Below are 20,102 nucleotides of genomic sequence, written 5' to 3' on the forward strand. Positions count from 1 at the left end.
TCCATCAAATCCCCAAAACTCCCTGGAAGATCAGCCAATGAAATCAGATGATTTTTAATGCTATCACAGCAATTTAAATGGGAATACGCACATTACAGAACAGCACTGCCCAAGAGGACTTTCTGTGATAATGACATAATATGTACCCATGTGTCTAATACGGTAGCAACCAGCCATGTGACTTACTGGGCCCCTGAAATGTAGCTGATACCAGAACTAAATTTTTTATTTCATTTTAATTAAAATGGCCACATGTGGGGGCGCCTGGGTGGCTCAGTTGGTTATGTGTCTGGAACCATCTGGCTTTTGGTTTCGGTTCAGGTCATGATCTCACGGTTCATGGGTTTGAGCCCTACATCAGGTTCTGCCGCTGACAGCGTGGAACCTGCTTGGGCTTCTCCCTTTTTCCACTCTCTCTCTCTCTCTCTCTCTCTCTCTCTCTCTCTCTCTCTGCCCCTTCCCTGCTCGCTCGCTCTCTCTCAGAATAAATAAACTTAAAATAAAATGATCACATGTGGCTAGTGCCTACGTATTTGGACAACACAGTTCCAGAACGCTAAATGATATTTAATGACAGCACTGGTTCAGCCTTTCTAAAGCCACCAGAATTTTCAGCCAGTGGCCTTATGACTACAACTGGTGTCCACTTCTCAAAAAAAGGTAATTCAAGATTATCCTGTACTTTCATTTTGTTTCCTAATTCTGAACATGCAGAATGGAAGAGGAGAAAAGTTCAATATTTAAAAATAAACAAACAGGATATATACATTGGTACAGCCACGCAGAAAACAGTTGGCAGTTTCTTATAAAACTAGACATGCACTTATTCAAAGACCTGGCAACTACAGTCTTTGGTGCTGATCCCAGAAAAATGAAAACCTACGTACACACTAACACCTGCACACTAACACCCACGGCAGCTTTATCCATAGTGGCCAAGCCCTGCAAACACTCCAAATGTCCCGCAGTAGTAGGTGAAACGAGCTGATTCGTCTACACCTACTATTCACAGTAAATGTGAATACACTATGGACGCGTGCAACAATTCAGACGGATCTCAGGGGAATGATGCTAGGTGAAAAAAAAAGTCAATCTTAAGAAGTCACACAGAACACAAATGTTGGTGAGGATGTGAAGAAACTGGAACCCTTGTGCACAGGTTGGGGAGAACAGAAGATGGTACAGTGCTCTGGAGAACAACATAGCGGTGCCTCGGAGAAGTTTTTAAAACTACCGCGTGATCCAGCATTGCCGCTTCTGGGCACACGTGCAGAAGAACTCTAAGCAGGTTCTCAGAGACACGTGCTCCATGTTCAGAGCTGCAAAAGGTGAAGCAACCCAAGTGTCCGTGGACAGGTGAACGGATAAGTAAAATGCGGATGTCATTCAGACTTAAAAAGGGGGTACTGAGGGCCACCTGGGTGGCTCAGTCGGTTGAGCGTCTGACTTCAGCTCAGGTCATGATCTCACGGTTTGTGAGTTCGAGCCCCTCATCAGTCTCTGTGCTGACAGCTCTGAGCCTGGAGCCTGCTTTGAGTTCGGTGTCTCCCTCTCTCTCTGCCCCTCCCTGCTCATGTCCTGTCTCTCTCTCTCAAAAACAGTAAAAAAAAATTTTAATAAAAAAAAAAAAAAGGAGGCACTAACACATGCTACACGTTGGACAAACCTGGAAGACATTATGCTAAGTGGAATAAGCCAGTCACAACACAACAAGTACTGTCTGATCCCACTTATCTGAGGTTCCTAAAATGGTCAAACTCAGAGACAGGAAGTAGCATGGTGGCCGTCAGCCGGGGTGGGGTAGGGTGGGGAGAGGAATGGGGAGTTACTGCCTAATGGGTACAGAGTGCCAGCTGGGCAAGATGAGGAGGTTGAGGAGATGGACAGAGGTGAAGACAGTTGCACAAGAGTGTGCATGTAGTTAATGCCACTGAGCCATATATTTAAAAATGTTTTTTAAGTGGTACATTTTGTGTGTATTTTACAACAGGAAATTGTTTTAAAAAGTCACACGCCCTATGATTCCACGTATCTAACGTGTAAAATAACGTGACAACATAATAACAGGGGTGGAGGGCAGATCAGTGGTCCTCTGCGGTGGGCGTGGGGGCGGACACGGCTATCAGGCACAGCATCAGGGAGCCCGGTGGTGACGAATCGTTCTCCGACAGCGGGGGTGGCTACAGGAAGCCATGCCTGCGATTAGGCTGCACAGCACCAAACACGCAAGCAAATGAGAGCTCGTCAAGCCATGAGATGCGCGGGTGCACACGCGCACTCACACACGCACGCGCGCGCACACAGGGGACCGCCCCAGGGTCACTTCCAGGCTGTGCGACTGCACAGTCGCTGGTGGGCCCTGGGGCGGGGGGAGGGGGCACAAAACCTCCCTGTGTATTTTCCAACTTCCTGTGAATCTCTATTTCAAAATAAATGAGTAACAAGAACTCCAGAGAATTTAAAGGCATGATGTGTATATTAGCATTTTAAAGTTTATTTATTTATTCTGAGAGAAAGAGTGCGAGTGGAGGATGGGGAGAGAGAGAGAAAGAGAGAGAATCCCAAACAGGCTCTACACTATCAGCACAGAGCCCAACGTGGGGCTTGAACTCACAAGCCATGAGATCATGACCTGAGCCCAAGTCAGATGCTCAACCAACTAAGCACCCAGGCGCCCCTGTACATTTGCATTTTAAACTCAATATTCTATCTATGGCTCAGTCGGTTGAGTGTCCGACTTTGGCTCAGGTCATGATCTCACAGTTTGTGGGTTCGAGCCCCGCATTGGGCTCTGTGCTGACAGCTCGGAGCCTGGAGCCTGCTTGGGATTCTGTGTCTCCCTCTCTCTCTGTCCCTCCCCCACTCATGCTCTCTGTCTCTCAGAAATAAAAATGTTTAAAAAAAATTTTTTTAATAAATAAATAAAATAAACTCAATATTCTATCTAAACACTCTTCTGAGTTATCAAAGAAAGGTAAAATTTAACTATTTATCACCTTCTAAAGAGTTACATTTAAGGTAACCCTTTAACCACACTGAAAACGTCTCACCATTAAGAGAAATCACCTGTGAGTCACACATCAGCCTTAGATACCTGAACTTATTACGTTAGAAATTCAAAAGATTACATGGTTTTGGAAAGACATATATAAATATGTAACAACACAGACTAACAGAAAGTGAGGGTGAGAGAGAAGAAATAAGCTGTGATGTATGAAGAAGAAACACCTCAGAATCAATGATAAATACCAACTACACTCTAAATGCTGACCTTGTCAAGATGGACAAGAAAACTTAAAAATAAAGCAAAAACAAAGAATAGTTATCATTTCAATATTCTGGAAACAAGAAACGGTCAGCCTTTCTTCTGATCCTGCTGGTTTTCTGGAAGGATCCCACTAAATTCACTTAACTCAATAGAAGATTCTCCGTAACGGGAACGCCAACTTATGTCCGTAACTTGACATTAAAAATCAAGGTTTTGCCACTTGCATTACCTTTCTGGGAAAACAAACTTCACATCTGATTATGAGTAACTATTGGGCCTTTGAGCACTTTTCGGAGAAGTAATGTTAACTTGGTCCCTGGAAACTGCTAGGAGAATTCTACTTTCTTCTCACAGAACATGGTAAACCTTAGAACATAAATTCCATGCACTTTAAGAGTCTTGCCCATTAAAACAAAAACAAAAAAGCAGCCGAAACACAGAGAGGCATGCTGAGCTGGTAACTCAAAGAGAAGTTACCACCAGAAAGACTTCCATTTTCTGGTCCTTCATGGGTCTTGCAGACTCACTGGCTTAAGAGGGTAACACCTACAAGCATTTTGCCCTGCAGGTCATTTTTCTTCATATAGGAACCCCTGGTGAGCCTGAAGAAGGTTCCAGTTCTCTTTGGGAGAGAACACTCCGGGAGAGTCAAAGGAGCTGAGCCAAGCGAGCGTGACCTTCGCTGATGGCGCCGCCCCCAGCAAAGCTGCTCCGGGCACCTGAAGGGCCAGAGAGGCCACCCGGCCTGGAGCGAGGCACAGACACACTGACCGCGGCTAATCCAGAGTTTTCGTTCCTCAGGTGAAGACGCCGCGGCCAGAAGGGTGACGTGTGTGAGGAGGGACCCCCTTGCACTTTCAACAAAACCAGGGTGTGAAATCCCAAGGAGCTGAGAGCTGCGCTGGCCAGTACGACAGCCGTGAACATGCGGCTACGGGGCCCTTGGAAGTGGCAAGTCTGAACTGAAATGTGCTAGAAAGTGTAAGATACACACCAGACTTCAAAGAGCTTGTATAAAAAAAAAAATGCAAACTATCTCAATGTTTAAATTGTTAGTTACATGTTGAAATATTAAGGTTTTGACACACTGGGTTAAACAAACTATATTCCCATTAATTTCACCATTTTACCTTTTTATTATTATTTTTAGTTTTTTATGTTTATTTATTTATTTTTTTGAGAGAGGGGGAGGGAGAGAGAAATCCCAAGCAGGCTTCGCACTGTCAGCATGGAGCCCGATGAGGGGCTCAAACCCACGAAACCATGAGGCCATGACCTGAGCCGAAAGCAAAAGTTGGACGCTTAACCGACTGAGCCACACAGGCGCCCCACCATTTTACCTTTTCAATGTGGCTCCTAGAAAATGTAAAGTTATTTTTGTGGCTTGAATTATGTTTCTATTGGACAGTGGTGTCTTAGGGTGTAAATCTGGAACGTGCTCTGGGGTCACTTAGAATGAGTTACACAAATGCTAGTTAATATTTCACAGTATTCCTAAACAGGCAAGTGTTTGTCAAAGGATTTGTTGGTCTGTCCACTGCCAAGGAAAGAGAAAGACTGACTTAAGTACACACTAAATGGGGCAGGGAGAGGGGGGATTTCAGGAGCAACCTTATAAAAGGAAAAATGAAAATTACTGCCCTTGGAAAGAAACTCGAACCCTCCAAAGGCCTGGGGGGTTGACCCAGGGGTGAAAGACCCTAAGGGTGAGGGACAGTCTATTCTCCAAATGCAACCACTTAACGTATTTTTGACATTCAATGTTCTTCAGGACTAATAAACAGCTTACACATATAAAGAAATAATCACGAAGATATGAAAACACATTCCAGAAGAAAAAGGCGGAGGCATACGCATCCTGAGAGGCGCCTTACCTGGACTGATGACCACCCAGCCGCCCCGCTCCTGCTGGTGCATCCACGCTCTCCAGCCTCGGGCGCCCTTCTCGCCAACCCGGGGCTCCCCACTGTCCCAGAAGGGCTCAAAGAATTCCACCTGTTCAGGTTGAAAATATGGAGGTTAGCCTAAGTTGTACAAAACTGCTGAGTCACTGAGCAGAGTGCGTTCTGACTGGCGTTAAGAGGGGCTCGTGGCAGAAATCTTGCTCGCCATCAGTCTTCCTAGTAGATATGGGATACATCCCCAAAATAGAAAAAACTAATTACGTAGTGTGGTGGGCAGCCTCCAAAATAGCCCCCCAGGACCCTGACCCCTGCCCTGTGGCTTTCACACCCCTGAGCGAGGGCTGGACCCAGTGACTTACAACGAACACAATACGGCAAAAAGTGACGAGCTACCACTTCTGAGAACCAGTGACAAAAAGACCAGCCGTGGTCACCGAGAAGTGCCTCCAGCTGAGTGGGAGAGGAACGGTTTCCCAGCTCTGACCCTGCTGTAGAACAGTCTAACTGGGAACAGTGACACTGCCAGTTCCCTTAAAGCCACTGGGCCCCTGAATACCTGAAATCATGTTGCTCTCCAGACCTTCTGTGGGGAAGGGGGTTGATTCAAAGTTTCAACAGGACAGCCTGGGAGCTCCTGATGGCATGACCTCTCAACGCTGTGTTCCTAACTGGCACAGTGCCCAATACATGGTAGGGACTCAATAAACGCTTGTCGGCAGAGAAAGGCACATGGCAGGCATCCGGTGAAGAAAATGGCCTGCGTGTTAAAGCCAGGCCCTGGGATCACACCTCAGCTCTCATGCGTTTGGGGCATTAGGTCCGCTGTGTGTGGACCCCAGTTCAGTGCAGTAATTCCCCGTGGAAGAGAAGTGATCACAGCCACGAACAGGAGAGCAATCGTCTCATCAGCTGACAATAAGGACCTTAAAAGTGAACCAACGACTTGCTCAATGGAAGCTTTTATAAGAAACGTTTTGAAGAGGACGAGGTGGCCCACGGCCCAGGAGCCGCAGGACCGTCCAGCCTGAGCCTGGAGGAGCACCACACACACCGGGAAGAGGGCTGGGTCCCCGCACCGAGGGCCCGTCAGCCGCCTCGGGAAGGGGAGCTGGGAAGACCACCCCCCTCTCCACGGGTCTTGTTACAGGAGGGATCGAAGAAAGTCACTCAAGAAAAAGAAGTGTATCTTTTTTTTTTAAAGTGTGACGGTGATAACCAATTTATTCATCCCATTGAAACAGACCAGACTCTGCTTCTTTGATGTTATGCCGTGTATGGTAACGATGTCTCTCAGTTATAAAGATATGGTACGTCATCAAAGAAAAAGCCTTATTTCAAAGTTGCCTTGCAAGTGCTTTGAGACTACATGTGCTACTAATATTTAAAATCTCCAGAGTGTGCAACAGTGGACACTCAGGGTGAGTGGCTCTTGACGCTTCACAGTCCCGGGCAGTGCCCTCCCCACAAGTCGTTGTCCTCATCACAGACAGCGAGTGTCAGCAAAGGGCGGCGATGAGGGCCATTCCCATCCTGCCCCCACAAGCACACACCCTGTGCCCCGCAGTCAGCTAAGACTCATGTCTACGGCACGGCATATTCCTAAACTAGCAAAGCACGTCTTAAAATAATGTTGTTATCTGGCTTATCATACTGCTAACCAGTTATACTAATATTAACCAATATTCTTTAACCCAATTTTGCCTAGGAAAAAACAGATCAAAATAATGATGATAAAAATAGTCTTCAAATGCAATTCACGGACATTCCACAAGATGGAGACCTCAGCCTCTCAAGACCTCTGTTTAAGTTCACCATAAATTCAGCTATCCTACCCATCTTCCACCAGAGCCCCTTCGCAAAGCAGGAAACTGAGATTTCTTCCAAGGAAAAAGGGAAAGGAAGGCTTTCTTATACGGCTCTGTGGTAGGATGTTTTTACTGCTTCCACATCACAAATATGGGCAATGTTCATGTGTCACCTAAATGATAACAGATCCCCCGTTAGGACGTGTGTTGACAAACCACCACCATGTGACAGCGTTTGCAATTCCCACGAAGATCTTAGGTGGTGGAAATGTTAACTGGGGAAATGACGAAAGACCGAATTTCAAATGCACGAAGGTAGGACAGAGTAAGATGTGACTTCAGAGGCGTAACAATTGTTTCTCTGCCTGGTGAGGACAATGAGCACTGAAACAAAGCTCCTAAGAAAAAAGGGGGGACATAGTGAGTCTTTATATGGGGAAGGGGGGAATCCTTCATCTCTCCATGTTTCACCACCTTCATTATGGAATTTTCCTTGGATCACCACAACACTCTGAGAAACAATTCTCAGCAAGACTGATACAAAGGAGGACAGGCTATTTGAAAAATACCAGCACCATCTCCCAGGATCCACACTTGCCCCCAGAAGAGAGAAGAACGGGACAGGGAGGAGAGAGGGAGGTGGGCCACGCAACCAGAACCCCCACCTGTCCTTTGGTGGGCAGGTCTTTCACACTGTCGGGTTTGAAGAAGGTGAAGTCGACCATGGCCTGGAACAGAGAGACCGCCTTCTCAGAGTGACCAGCCTGCCGCAGGAAGTGGCACTGCTGAAGAAAGAGACCTGAAAACGGGGAGAGAAGGGAGACTCCTGGTTAACAGCATCAAAGGGAAAGAACACAGCTTCTAAAGCATGCATTCTGGGGCTCCTGGGTAGCTCAGTCGGTTGTCTCTGACTCTTGATTTTGGCTCAGGTCATGATCCCAGGGTCATGGGATCGGGCCCCACATCGGGCTCTGTGCTCAGCATGGAACCTGCTTGAGATATTCTCTCCTTCCCTCCCTCCCTCCCTCCCTCTCTCTCTCTCTCTCTCTCTCTCTCTCTCTCTCGTCACCCTCTGCCCTTCCCCCTCCCCCTCTCCCCCTGCCCCCTACCCTCCTTGTGCACACTCACTCACACTTTCTAAAAATAAATAAAAAAATAAACAAAAATGTGCATTTCCACACCGAGAATATCTTTTCTCCAAATTTAGTTATTGTGGTAATTTCAAAGCTGTAATAACACATGTCCTTATTAAAAGGATTCACAATGGTACTGTAATAAAATGATGTACATTTATCCCAATTTTTATATGAAATCATCGTGGAATACAAATACTGACAAAGACTACATATGTTATAGGAAAAGAAGGCAAAAGGTTGGTCTGACCAGTTAATCAAATATTCAAAGCTCGTTATTCCATGAAAAATTCTCGGGAAAGGATGATGTAGATTTTCATCAGAAAGCAGAGAAGTGTGCCGAAAGCTAGATGGCAGTAACCATCGGCAGCTTTCATCATCTCTTCAGAGTCGGCTGTAAGCAAATCAGGGTTCCATGCGCGAAGACGTTGGTTTGTCTCAACTGTGGTACAATTCCATTTACTAAATACTACTAAGCTGTATGAGCATACCGCGAACGGTATCAAACATGAGACTCTACGTCAGCGTGGCAAGTGCTTATTATTTCTGGAGCAATATATTTCTATCTTTAGAAGGTAAGAGAAATAGCAAGGTTTTGATCAAATAAATGCCTGCTGTGTGCCACACACTGAGCTGTCTCAGGTAATGTGCAGGTGATGTGCTCAATAACCCTCCAAAACAAGTACTATGCCACTGGTGCTGAGGGAGAAACTGGCACTCAACCAGGTTCAGGAACAGGCAAGGTTACCAGGGAAGGGCAAACCCAGGGTTCGAGTCAAGAGTGATATTCTCCAGCTCCTGCTTCACATGCTGCCTTCGGTAGCTCACTACTGGACACAGTTTATGTTCTAGCCTCCTTTGGGACCCACCAGAACTGTTAACAGCAAAATAAGAGCTGCTGCCATGCAGGGGCACCTGGGTGGCTCAGTCGGTTTAAGCGTCTGACTTCGGCTCAGGTCATGATCTCGCGGTTTGTGGGTTCAAGCCCTGTGTTGGGCTCTGGGCTGACAGCTCGGAGCCTGGAGCCTGCTTCCGATTCTGTCTCCCCACCCCCCCCCCACCCCGCCCCTCCACCCGCTCACGCTCTCTCTCTCAAAAATAAACATTAAAAAGAGGGGAGCGCCTGGGTGGCTCAGTCGGTTAAGCATCCAACTTCAGCTCAGGTCATGAATTCCATGAACTCGGCAGTTCTTGGGTTTGAGCCTCGCGTCGGGCTCTGTGCTGACAGCTCAGAGCCTGGAGCCTGCTTCAGATTCTGTGTCTCCCTCTCCCTCTGTTCCTCTCTCTCTCTCTCTCAAATAAAGATAAAAAAAAAGAAAAGAAAAGAAAAGAAAAAGAACTGCATCTACACAACGACCTCCAGTCAGCTGGGGCTTCCCCCTGAACACCACAGCCTGAGATCCTAGAACGGGAGAGACGGCCAGACAAGCACCTCCACAGAGAAGGTCACGGACAGCCAGAACATTCCAGACTTCTCTAGGTTTCCTCGGTTAACAAGCAGAAAGGCTGGAACTTCCAGACCAGTGACACTTCTCTAACTTTACTGGCTCTAATGCCCACCCCACCACCCCCCGCCCCCGACCAAGGAGCTGGAAAGGGGAACATCTGTGGTAATCACAAGGAATTCCAATACTTTTTTGTTTAAATCAGTTTTATCCATGTCGACACTTCTAAAGTAAAGCAAAACTCAGTGTTCATTTCTGACGAAAGCCGAAAGAAAGGAGAGCTCCCCCCAGACAAAGGGATCTGGTCCTCGGCTTCTTACCAAACATGGCGTCCTCGGTGCCCGGCAGGGCGGGGTGCGATAAGATGCTGCCGTCCTTCACGGCAGACAAGGTGCTCAAGCACTTGCCGTACAGACTGTGAATTTTTGACACCGTAAAGGTGCTAAACTGGCTCTGGCAAAATAAAAGGTATTTCTGCCACAGGGCTGTATCGTTGGGATGCAGAAAGATCAGTTTCTGCCACTCTTTGGCCAGGGCGGAGGGCTCCCAGAACTCGGAGCAGAGCTTCAGCTTGGCGAGTTTCAGGTCCACGCTGCTCTGGTTGCTTTCGATGGCCCGCTCCAGGATGGCCAGCTTCTTCTCCAGAACGAGCCTCAGAGACCGCTGCCGCTTTTCCTGCTCTCCTTCCTCGATGGCATACAGGCCAGGGCTCTTCATGACCTCGTCCTCCAGACGAAAACATCAAGTTACAAATGCGAACGGCAGTAGGGGAGCCCCAAACGCTCACCGCCCGGACAGAGACGCTCACAGCCCTTCCGGGCCGCACCGCCCGTCACCTCTCAGAATCAATCGTTAGTCCTGCTTTCTTGATAAGCATTTATCAGGGTTTGGTTTTGTTTTTGTTTTGAGTGGAAACTCTGCTACTGGGGCACCTGTGTCACCTGATATGTTTGATCTTGCGTTTATTTCCCTGCCTACGCTCCGGCATTTCAAACTTCGATCACGTATCCATAGCCAGGGTGCAGTATCTCGGAAACTGCTTCCCAAGAGCCAACTTTACCAATAAAACAGCCAAATGTGAGGCAAAATAGGATAATGGTACACGTGGTTCAGCAACAGAGAAGTAGGACGAAGACAAAGCCAAGTACTTTGGGACGGGAGCAGCACAGCTCTGACCAGGGAATGGTGTGAACACCACCTTCTCCCCTGGATTCTGCGTGTTTTGCACGCTGTCTATACCTCACGGGTACATCTCCCTGCCTGGTGAACGTCTACTCTTCTTTCCAGATTCGGGTCAGATTTCACCTTCTTCTGGAAGCCCTTTCTCACTCCCTAGTAGCAGGTCACTCCCTCATCCCACCCCCAAGTTCTGCACGGAAGCACGCGCTACCCCACACTGCATTTATTCAGTCTGACCAAGTTCAGGGCGAGGGCTCCAGTCTAATCATCCTCAAACGCCTAGTGCCAGGGTTCCTCCCAGGGGCTCGAAAACCGCGGCACAGCAAATCTGTTTTCCCCAAACTAGGACAGTCACTCCGGTAAGAGAACTGGGACGGCGACACTTACCTGAAAAGCAACAAATGCCATCCACAGCTGAATATCCCGGGGATTCTCCCGAACTCTCCTGTTAAACTCCTCCACTTTGGCCTTGAGCAGGGCATGCTCTCTGTCTGTCTGTGAGTCTGGCTGCTTTGATTCTTGCTCTGAAGGACCCTGTCCTTGTAACCACTGCGTGGTGGACTGATCGTAAATCCCCAGAGGGTTCAACCAGGTCGTAACAGGAGGAACCACATCATCCGAGCCCTTCACTGGGATAAATGAGACCGGCTCAGATGAGGGAGGTTCGGTTTTACCGCCAACGGCGACTCCGTCAATGTTCATCAGTCCCACGCTCTTCTTCGTGAAATAGCGCTCGACATGCTTGTGTGAGTGCTTCTTTTCTGTGGCAGCCCCCTCCCAGGATATGCACTGCTTCTTAGGGTTAATGCCAAGGCAGGAGTCTCCTTTCCTCTTGTATCTTATATTTGCAAAAGAAAAGAAGACACCGAGGGCGTTATGTGCACGGCCTCTGCACAGGCAAAGGCTCAGCTCAGCAGACCTCAGCTCTCGTTAGACAAGTTAACTGCATGTATTCAAATTCACCTCACCTTCAAACTGTTTCTATTTAGAGAAATATGAGAATTAGCAATTAACTTTTTCTGTGTTTGACTTATTCCCCTAAACACTTCAATTGTTTGTTAACATCTCATGAATTTAAGATCATGCCTGTCCTCCAGATTCTAGTAATTTCTATTTTCCTGGAGCTTTGTAAAGTACTGCCCCACACGTTTTGTCATCGATCATCACAATCATACATACCCAGGCAAGGGAGAAATCCTCATCCCCTTTCACACTATTGCTAAGGACACTGAAACCCTGGGTGATAATGTGTCATCTGTCTCCTAGACCAGTCCTTTTTCTTCAATGTGGTCCTGCATCTCCACTTAAGAAGAAAACGGAGAGGGCTAAAATTGTAGTTTTAGTCCTGAAACAAAAGTATGTTGGACAAAATTACATTTGGCTAGTTTCTACTCTAGGGGAAAAGAGTCTGGGTTCTAAAATGCTTTTATGGGACATGTAGATGTCCCCAGAATTACAAACACAGGACCACCGAGTATCTGCACAAAAGCTAAGGGAAAGTGTGCACTTTTCTGTACGCATGTTATACAAACAGTCAAGTAAAAAATGGGCAAAAGATCTGGAAGGAATTCACCAAAGAGGACATGAATGGCCAATAAGCACACGCAGAACTGCTCAACACCATTAGTCATGACGGAAACGCAAGTTAAAACTACGAGATACACAGCATACCCACCAGAACTGCTAAAATTAAACACTGACTCTCATGTGCTGTTAGTGAGAATGTGAGTTGGTACAATCACTTCGGGGAAAGGTCTGTAAACTAAACTTAGACTTACCAACTGTGACCCAGCGATTCTATTTTAGGTATTCACCCAAGAAAAAGGAAACTGCATTTCTACACAAAGACTTGTGCTCAAATATTCTCAGTAGCTCTATTCATAACAGCCAAATACTGCAGAGTCCAGACGCTCAGCAATGAAAGAACAGATAAACAACGGTATGGCCACACAATAGAAGACGACCGGCAGCGAAAAGCAACGAAGTACCGATAAATGCCACAATGTGGCTGAATCTCCAAAACATCACACTGAGTGAAAGGAGCCAGACACGAAAGGGTGTAGACTCCATGATTTCATTTAGACGGAATTCCAAAACAGGCAACGCTAGTTAATGATGGGGAAAAAATCAGAACAGCAACTGCCCCTGGGGAGATGGGGAGTGGACTGAATGGAAAAGAGTGTGAGGAGACGTTCTGGGGTCACGTTAATGTTCTATATTTTCATAGGGGGCTGGATTATACAGGTGTATCATGAAGATTTGTGTGTTACACTGTATGCAAATTTTAAGTCAAAAGAAAAAAATGAAACAAATCTTGAATGCTAGTTAATGACATGCATTCTGAAGCATGGAGGGGGCAGCATACTGATGCTGGCATCAAATGAACAAGGTGGGTTAGAGGACGGACGAACAGATAAATATGTGATCAGGCGAGGGCAGCAAGATGTTAATGGCAGAACGTAGAGGGTGGGAATACGAGCTTCTTTCAACTGGTGCTGTATTTTTTTTTTTTTTTTTTTTAATTTTCGTTAACCTAATGCTGTGGGGAGCAGCATGAGGAGAGAGCTGCCGCTGTCTACTGTCCTCTTCCAGAAAAATCTGTCTCCACCATCTCCTGGTCGAGGCCCAGCAGCTCCTTTGCCTCCCCATAGTCAACAGGTGCCTGAGAAGCCTCCCTCACCGCTCACACACACCCGTTCTCTTTATCGTCTCCCCTGGCTCCTCCTAGGTTACTTCCTGACGGTCTCTCCCCAGCCTAGTCCATAGAGTGGTCAAAACAATTTTAAGGTCTCCCCTTCATGACTATTTTGTTTTCACTAAAAATGAACGGTATTACGACATTCACATAATCTCTTAAAAAATGTTTACAGAGTTTTCTGATGTTAAAGTGCATTTTGTAAAACCGATTTTAAGAGCTGCACTTTATAACAGATGAAAATGATAAAGGAGAAAAAAAAGAATCTTAGTGATATATATCAAGTGCCTACTTTCAGATATGTGAAAATAGTTTTAAAAATAGTTGATGACGGGGCGCCTGGGTGGCGCAGTCGGTTGGGCGTCCGACTTCAGCCAGGTCACGATCTTGCGGTCCGTGAGTTCGAGCCCCGCGTCGGGCTCTGGGCTGATGGCTCGGAGCCTGGAGCCTGTTTCCTATTCTGTGTCTCCCTCTCTCTCTGCCCCTCCCCCGTTCATGCTCTGTCTCTCTCTGTCCCAAAAATAAATAAAAAACGTTGAAAAAAAAAAATTAAAAAAAAAAATAGTTGATGTTAGGGGCATCTGGGAGGCTCTGTCGGTTAAGCGTCCAACTTTGGCTCAGGTCATGATCTCACAGTTCGTGGGTTCGAGCCCCGCATCAGGCTCTGTGCTGACAGCTTGGAGCCTGGAGCCTGCTTCTGATTCTGTGTCTCCCTCTCTCTCTGCCCCTCCCCTGCTCACATTCTGTCTCTGTCTCTCAAAAACAAAATAAATGTAAAAATAATAATAACAATAATTTATAAAAAAAATAGTTGATATTAGGGGCATCTGGGAGGCTCAGTCGGTTAAGCGTCCGACTTCGGCTCAGGTCATCATCTCAAGGCTCGTGGGTTCGAGGCCCGTGTAGGGCTCTGTGCTGACAGCTCAGAGCCTGGAGCCTGCTTCGGATTGTGTCTTCTTCTCTCTCTGCCCCTCCCCTGCTCATGCTCTGTCTCTCAAAAATAAATAAATGTTAAAAATAGTTGATATTATGGCTTCAGGCTTTCCTCCCTACTTTAAGCACTTTGCCACACCATTAGTTTTAGCAAATATCATTTTTATTGTAAAGCTTTAAATTGGCCCACTGGAGGGGTAAGCCCTCATTTAAGTTAACGTCCTTCTATTTGGGTTTTATCTAATTTATCACTTGTCATAGAATCTTAATTGGGCAAAACCTAGGATGTAATTTAATGCAATATTCCTCCAAAGGAAGGCATGTTTCCTGTAAAATCCTTATCAAATAGTCAGCTGGTCTTACCTGAATAATTCCAGAAGGAATTATTGGAGATTCAGTGAAGGATATCAATGGACATTTAATTTAAATGAATTCAGCTATAAGGAAAAGGGAAGGGATGGGAAGGGAAGAGAAGGGAAGAAAGAAAAGAAAAAGGGACAGGGTATGGGAAAAGAATATATTTAAATCAAGCATATAATTCTGCCCTGAATCCACTGAGTGGCTCTGAGTCCCAGAGTGAGCTGTGCAATAATAAATTTGCCTTTCTTTCAGTGACTTCAATTCACACATGGCTCTCATGGTGGCAGTCACCTGGGTCCACATTCCAACCCCATCATTTACTAACAAGATGACCCTGACCAAGCTATTTCAAACAAAAACCAAAAACCTGTCTGTGCCTCAGTTTCCTCATCTGTGAAACGGAAATAATGGTACCCATGTCATAGAACACAGGGACGATCAAAAAAGTTTATAAATTTGGAGTCCTTAGCCATATAATAAGGACTAGATAAGTTTAAGTTATTATTATTTTATAAGACTTGGCTCTTAAACATAAGCCAACTATTTCATCTGGTATACAGCCAAAGAAACAATCCATTCCAAAAATGGATTAAAACTGAGCTGAACTTCACTGACAGCCAGGATGTTAGTCCTAAGGCATTTTCCGAAGGTAATTCTGACTCTTATACACAAACCCTAGGTCCCGTTCACTACAATACTCTAACACACACCAGGTCACTGCTGGGATGCTCCCACGATGAGAACATTTGCTCTGATACCGAGCCCAATCTTTCTGGAACTTCCACTCATTGGTCCTGGCTCTGCCTTCCCAAGTCACACAGAACCTTGCCAACCCACCTTCCAAAGACGGTCCAGCAAAGCTTAAAAGACAGTGACCATGCTGCTGTCACAAGCCAAATACCCACAAGCCCTCATCTGGTCCTCACAGGACAGTGCTAGCCAAGTCCTCTCAATGCTCCTGAGTTGTCACTGCCCCTAAGTGTGAAAATTCACAGCCTGACAAAACACCCCCTGTTCTCTGACCAACTCACAATGCTGTGGGATCAATACCTTCCGAGATCTGGACATTTAACAGCTGTACAGCCATTAATCCGATCAAGACTTATCTCCCCTAAACTTTAGGAATTAACTGGAAAATAACACCAATGCCCAAGCCCTTCCCATAGTATCTTTGCAATTCAAATGAATAAACTTGTCTCATTACTCTCTTCCTAAGATCTGGGCCGTTCATTAGCACAGATTTAAGAGCCACTCACTGTGAATACTTTTCCCTTTTCATCTATTAATAAGTAATGCCTCTTTATTTTTGCAAACCGATTTCTAATTCATATCCATTATTTCTGATATCTGAGTGCAAGACCCAGCAGGAGTTAACAAATGAAGAAACAGAGGCTCAGACAGGGTAAGGGATTCACCTGGGATTCCATTATTAGTAAACGGCAAAGTCCATTTCCCAATCTAGAACACAGCCTACCAGACAACCAGGCCCATCTTTACTTGGGGACAGCAAAAGAACATTACTGGTTCGAGGAACACAGGTTCCCAAAAAAGCTGCTTCCAGGCAGTATGATCTCCGGAGGCTACGTAACCTGTCTGAGGTTGCTTTCCTCGTTCGGAAAAGAAGAGTGTGGCCCTCCTCACACTCTGGAGCTGGAGGGTCAGACAGGCTAACGGGAGTGAAAGAGCACGCTGGGCCGGCGTGTGCTGGCCTCCCCATCTTTGGCTGGGTCCTCCCACGTCTGTGGCGTGGAAAATCTAACGAGACTTTGAGGAGCAGGAAAATAACTCAAAAATATATGAATACACTTGAATAGTCATGCCTCTCAGACGTGACAGTACGCGGCTATAAATACGCACTAAAATCTTATGGATATAAACACATCGTAAAGGAAATCTTTGTTGGAATCACTTATGTGGTGAGGAATAACGTCATGATGAATGGCAACCATGAAAATTGGGAGGTGCAGCAAAGTAATGGAAACTGACATTTAGTTTAAAAAGTAATCAGCTTATAAAGAACGATAACGGTCTCCCCTTGGCTTTATAGTCCAATATTCTCTACCTTCAATTTTCATTACCTGTAAGCTGTTTGGGAACAGAGATTGGGTGTCACTGTTCTTTGTGTCCCGACAGTGTCCTACAACTACTAAGTGTCTAAGGGATTTAAGAAGCATTTAAATATTTTTGATTGGCAGGCTAGAAAAGTTTAATGAACTAATTACTGAAGCAAATACCATTACCCATTTTTTATCTGGTGATGTACACTAGAAACATTTTGGAAAAAGTCGTTACTATTTAATGTCTTTTTTTTTTTAATGGCTTACGTGGGGGAGAGATAAATAAAAGTCTTCATAACTTTTAAAAACGGCATATAGATCAGGGGCACCTGGGTGGCTCAATGAGTTCAGAGTCCAACTTCAGCTCAGGTCATGATCTCATGGTTTGTGGGTTCGAGCCCCACGTCGGGCTCTGTGCTGACAGCTCAGAGCCTGGAGCCTGCTTCGGATTGTGTCTCCCTCTCTCTCTGCCCCTCCCCTGCTCACCCTCTGTCTCTCGCTCTCTCAAAAACAAACACTTAAAAAAAAAAAAATGGCATACAGATCAGACAAAATGGTTTCTGGATAGTTTGTCACAATTACTTCAAGGTATTTTTTTTTTTTTTTTTCCAACGTTTATTTATTTTTGGGGGGGGACAGAGAGAGACAGAGCATGAACGGGGGAGGGGCAGAGAGAGAGGGAGACACAGAATCGGAAACAGGCTCCAGGCTCCGAGCCATCAGCCCAGAGCCCGACGCGGGGCTCGAACTCACGGACCGCGAGATCGTGACCTGGCTGAAGTCGGACGCTTAACCGACTGCGCCACCCAGGCGCCCCTACTTCAAGGTATTTTTAGAGTAACTCGTTCAACAAATATTTACTAAAAACCTATTACAAAGGAGACCTGGATCCTGACCTCAAGGTTTAAGCTTTCATTTCAGAATGTGAGAGATAAGACACATATGTCAACACCTCGGCAATGGGGGCCACCCCCCGGAATCTAGAAGGGATGGGAGCAGACAGAGACGATGCAGAGAGGGCTCAAGGGGGGCGGGGGGAGACAAGTTACTTCCCACCAGTGAAAATCAGGAAAGACACCATGACGGATACCTTGCTATATCTCCTCGGTAGAGAGACTTGTACTCCCAGTTTGCAGGATCCGGTTTCTTATCTGTTCTGAAGGTTTCCCCTGTGAGAGCCTGAACGTCCTCAAGCCAGACGCAGCGGTGCCCAGTATCAGCGACGGCGTTCCCTTCTCGGCTGTGGGGCAGAGGAAGGTGAAGCACAAAAGGGACATCTAGTTACACGGCCCACCTTTTCGGAAGTACGGAAGGTAAACATTTCAAACGCCGCACGGCATCAAAGTGCTTAAATGCATAAACTGAAAGGTGCATGTGTCACAAAGATGGAAAAAACTTTAAAATATAAAGCAAAAACTGTCAACGCTAAGTGGCATCTTACCAAGAAGTCAGCCTACCTCAGAAATTAACCTGATATAGCTGTTCAAGTATTCCATTAAATGACTGTAACTAGAATTTCGAGCATATGTGGTAAACAAGTGGGCTGCCCTTGCTTAGCCTAACTCATCCAAAAGCGCTCCGGTTATTCCAGCCGAATCTTGGCAACAACAGCAAAGCTGCAGCTCTGAATGGGTCAGCCTCAGACATCACTGAGGCTCGGGCTGAGTCTTGTTTGGACAGCTGGGCTCTGTGGACGGTGCCTCAGCCTTGTGTGCTGACCCCCCTTGCAAAAGGGCAGAGAGAGTCCACTATGAGACAAGACTCTTCGGTACCCCCAGAACCAACTAGAGATTGGGCAGACTTCCTGCCAAGATGCGCATGGAATCACTTCCCAGGAGTCAAATGAGAGCGAAGGCAAGTCTTTCTGGCATCTAATATCCTCCCTGCTCTGAAGATCAGCTCATAATGCTGCTGACACACAAGAGGCTGCCAGGGCAGAGTCGCAACAGCATTACCTTTGCTCTCTTTGCTGTCTGGCTCTGCCCAGAGAGAAATAACGACTCTAGAGGCTTCTAAATCATTCTTGGCTGGGAATACAAAGGAATGGCATTTCGGGGACACAGAGTAGGTTTCAATCAGTATTTGCTGAATGACAGCATCTCGGGTCACAACACACAGCGATTTTTAACATAGTCCCCTCTGGAACACCCGGAGGGTTTTCTGTTGACAAACACCGGAAGGGGCAGCAAAGGGAAGGAATGAGGTGGATGCATTCCAGAAAGAAATGGAAAGCCTGTGGCGGGGGCAGGGGCGGGGGTGGGGGTGGGGGGGCGGCTGCAGACCACTCCCGGGGAGGAGGCAAGGTCTGATCCGTCCCCTACCAGGTACTGAGGTCAAGAAGGAGGATGAGGTCTGGGCTGTGAGCAGGGAAGGGTCTGCCTCACCTGAAGATGAAGAGGTCGCCCTAGGAAACAAAGGTCCAGGCGAAGCTGTCGCCTTGGGGGAAGTGGCCCCTTGATCACCCTGAAATAGAGTCCCGTGGGGTATACTATACCCCTGAGAACCTACTTTCCCCACATCCTGGAAGTACTCTCACAACGCATCAGTATCTTAGTCCTTGTCTCTATGGAAACAATTCCTCCAGGCCATCTTCCCAGGGAGAGGCTACAGAAGTTCAGATCGAGAAAATAAGAGAGCAACAATCGATTTTGATCTTAATGGGGATATTCTGCAAAGTATCAGTGAACTTAAAAATGCCATTTGGATCACAGAAGTATCAAGAGGCTGTAAAGATCACCTCCGATGTGATTAAGCACAGGCTGAAAATAACTACCTTTCAAGTTCGAACGGTAGTTCCTGTGTGGGTTCAAGAAATCCTTTAAAATTCACTTTCCTCGACGGTAGGAAAAAAAAGGACAGGTAGCTAACGGTGAGTTTTCAGAAGAAACGATGATTAATGTATTTTTCTTTGAAGACATACTGAAAGCAAAAATAGCAGTAATTCACTCATTCACGTAACAAAACTGTATTGAGCGCTTACTATGTACCAGGCCCTGTGCCAAGCACTGAGAGAACACAATGGCAAGCAAGACGGGAGTGATTCCTGCCCACAGAAATTCAGTCAAATTCAGAGCCCTTTTGCTGGATTCCCTTATTCTCCCCTCCTAGAGCAAACGTGGGTTACAGGTATAGCACCTGAGACACAGAGAGAGAGCTAAATCAATCTGTGTCTTCTGAGCCATGGAGGCCTGCAACGTTCTCCACGGTCTGATGGCAGGACCCAGGAAGACGGCAGCGTCTGCCTGTCTGATGGCAACTCTATGGACCAGAGTCCAGACTTACTCCAACACAGAGCTCTCACTGACCATCAGTGAGACTTCTAA

General features: G+C 46.4%; 1 protein-coding gene across 5 annotated transcripts in view; it reads right to left on the reverse strand.

The window, feature by feature from the left end:
* The window catches only part of NRDE2 (NRDE-2, necessary for RNA interference, domain containing), a 56,419-nt gene that overhangs the window by 18,806 nt on the left and 17,511 nt on the right, over positions 1-20,102 (reverse strand). For all 5 annotated transcript variants that reach the window (XM_047862414.1, XM_047862413.1, XM_047862411.1 and 2 more), the window contains exons 4-8: positions 17,870-18,019; positions 11,122-11,572; positions 9,876-10,281; positions 7,643-7,776; positions 5,143-5,263 (exon numbers count right to left, since the gene is read on the reverse strand). In XM_047862414.1, coding sequence (XP_047718370.1) covers positions 5,143-5,263; positions 7,643-7,776; positions 9,876-10,281; positions 11,122-11,572; positions 17,870-18,019 — 1,262 coding nt within the window. The remainder of the gene's footprint in view (positions 1-5,142; positions 5,264-7,642; positions 7,777-9,875; positions 10,282-11,121; positions 11,573-17,869; positions 18,020-20,102) is intronic.

Source organism: Prionailurus viverrinus, chromosome B3 (assembly GCF_022837055.1).
Source record: "Prionailurus viverrinus isolate Anna chromosome B3, UM_Priviv_1.0, whole genome shotgun sequence".
Taxonomy (NCBI): domain Eukaryota; kingdom Metazoa; phylum Chordata; class Mammalia; order Carnivora; family Felidae; genus Prionailurus; species Prionailurus viverrinus.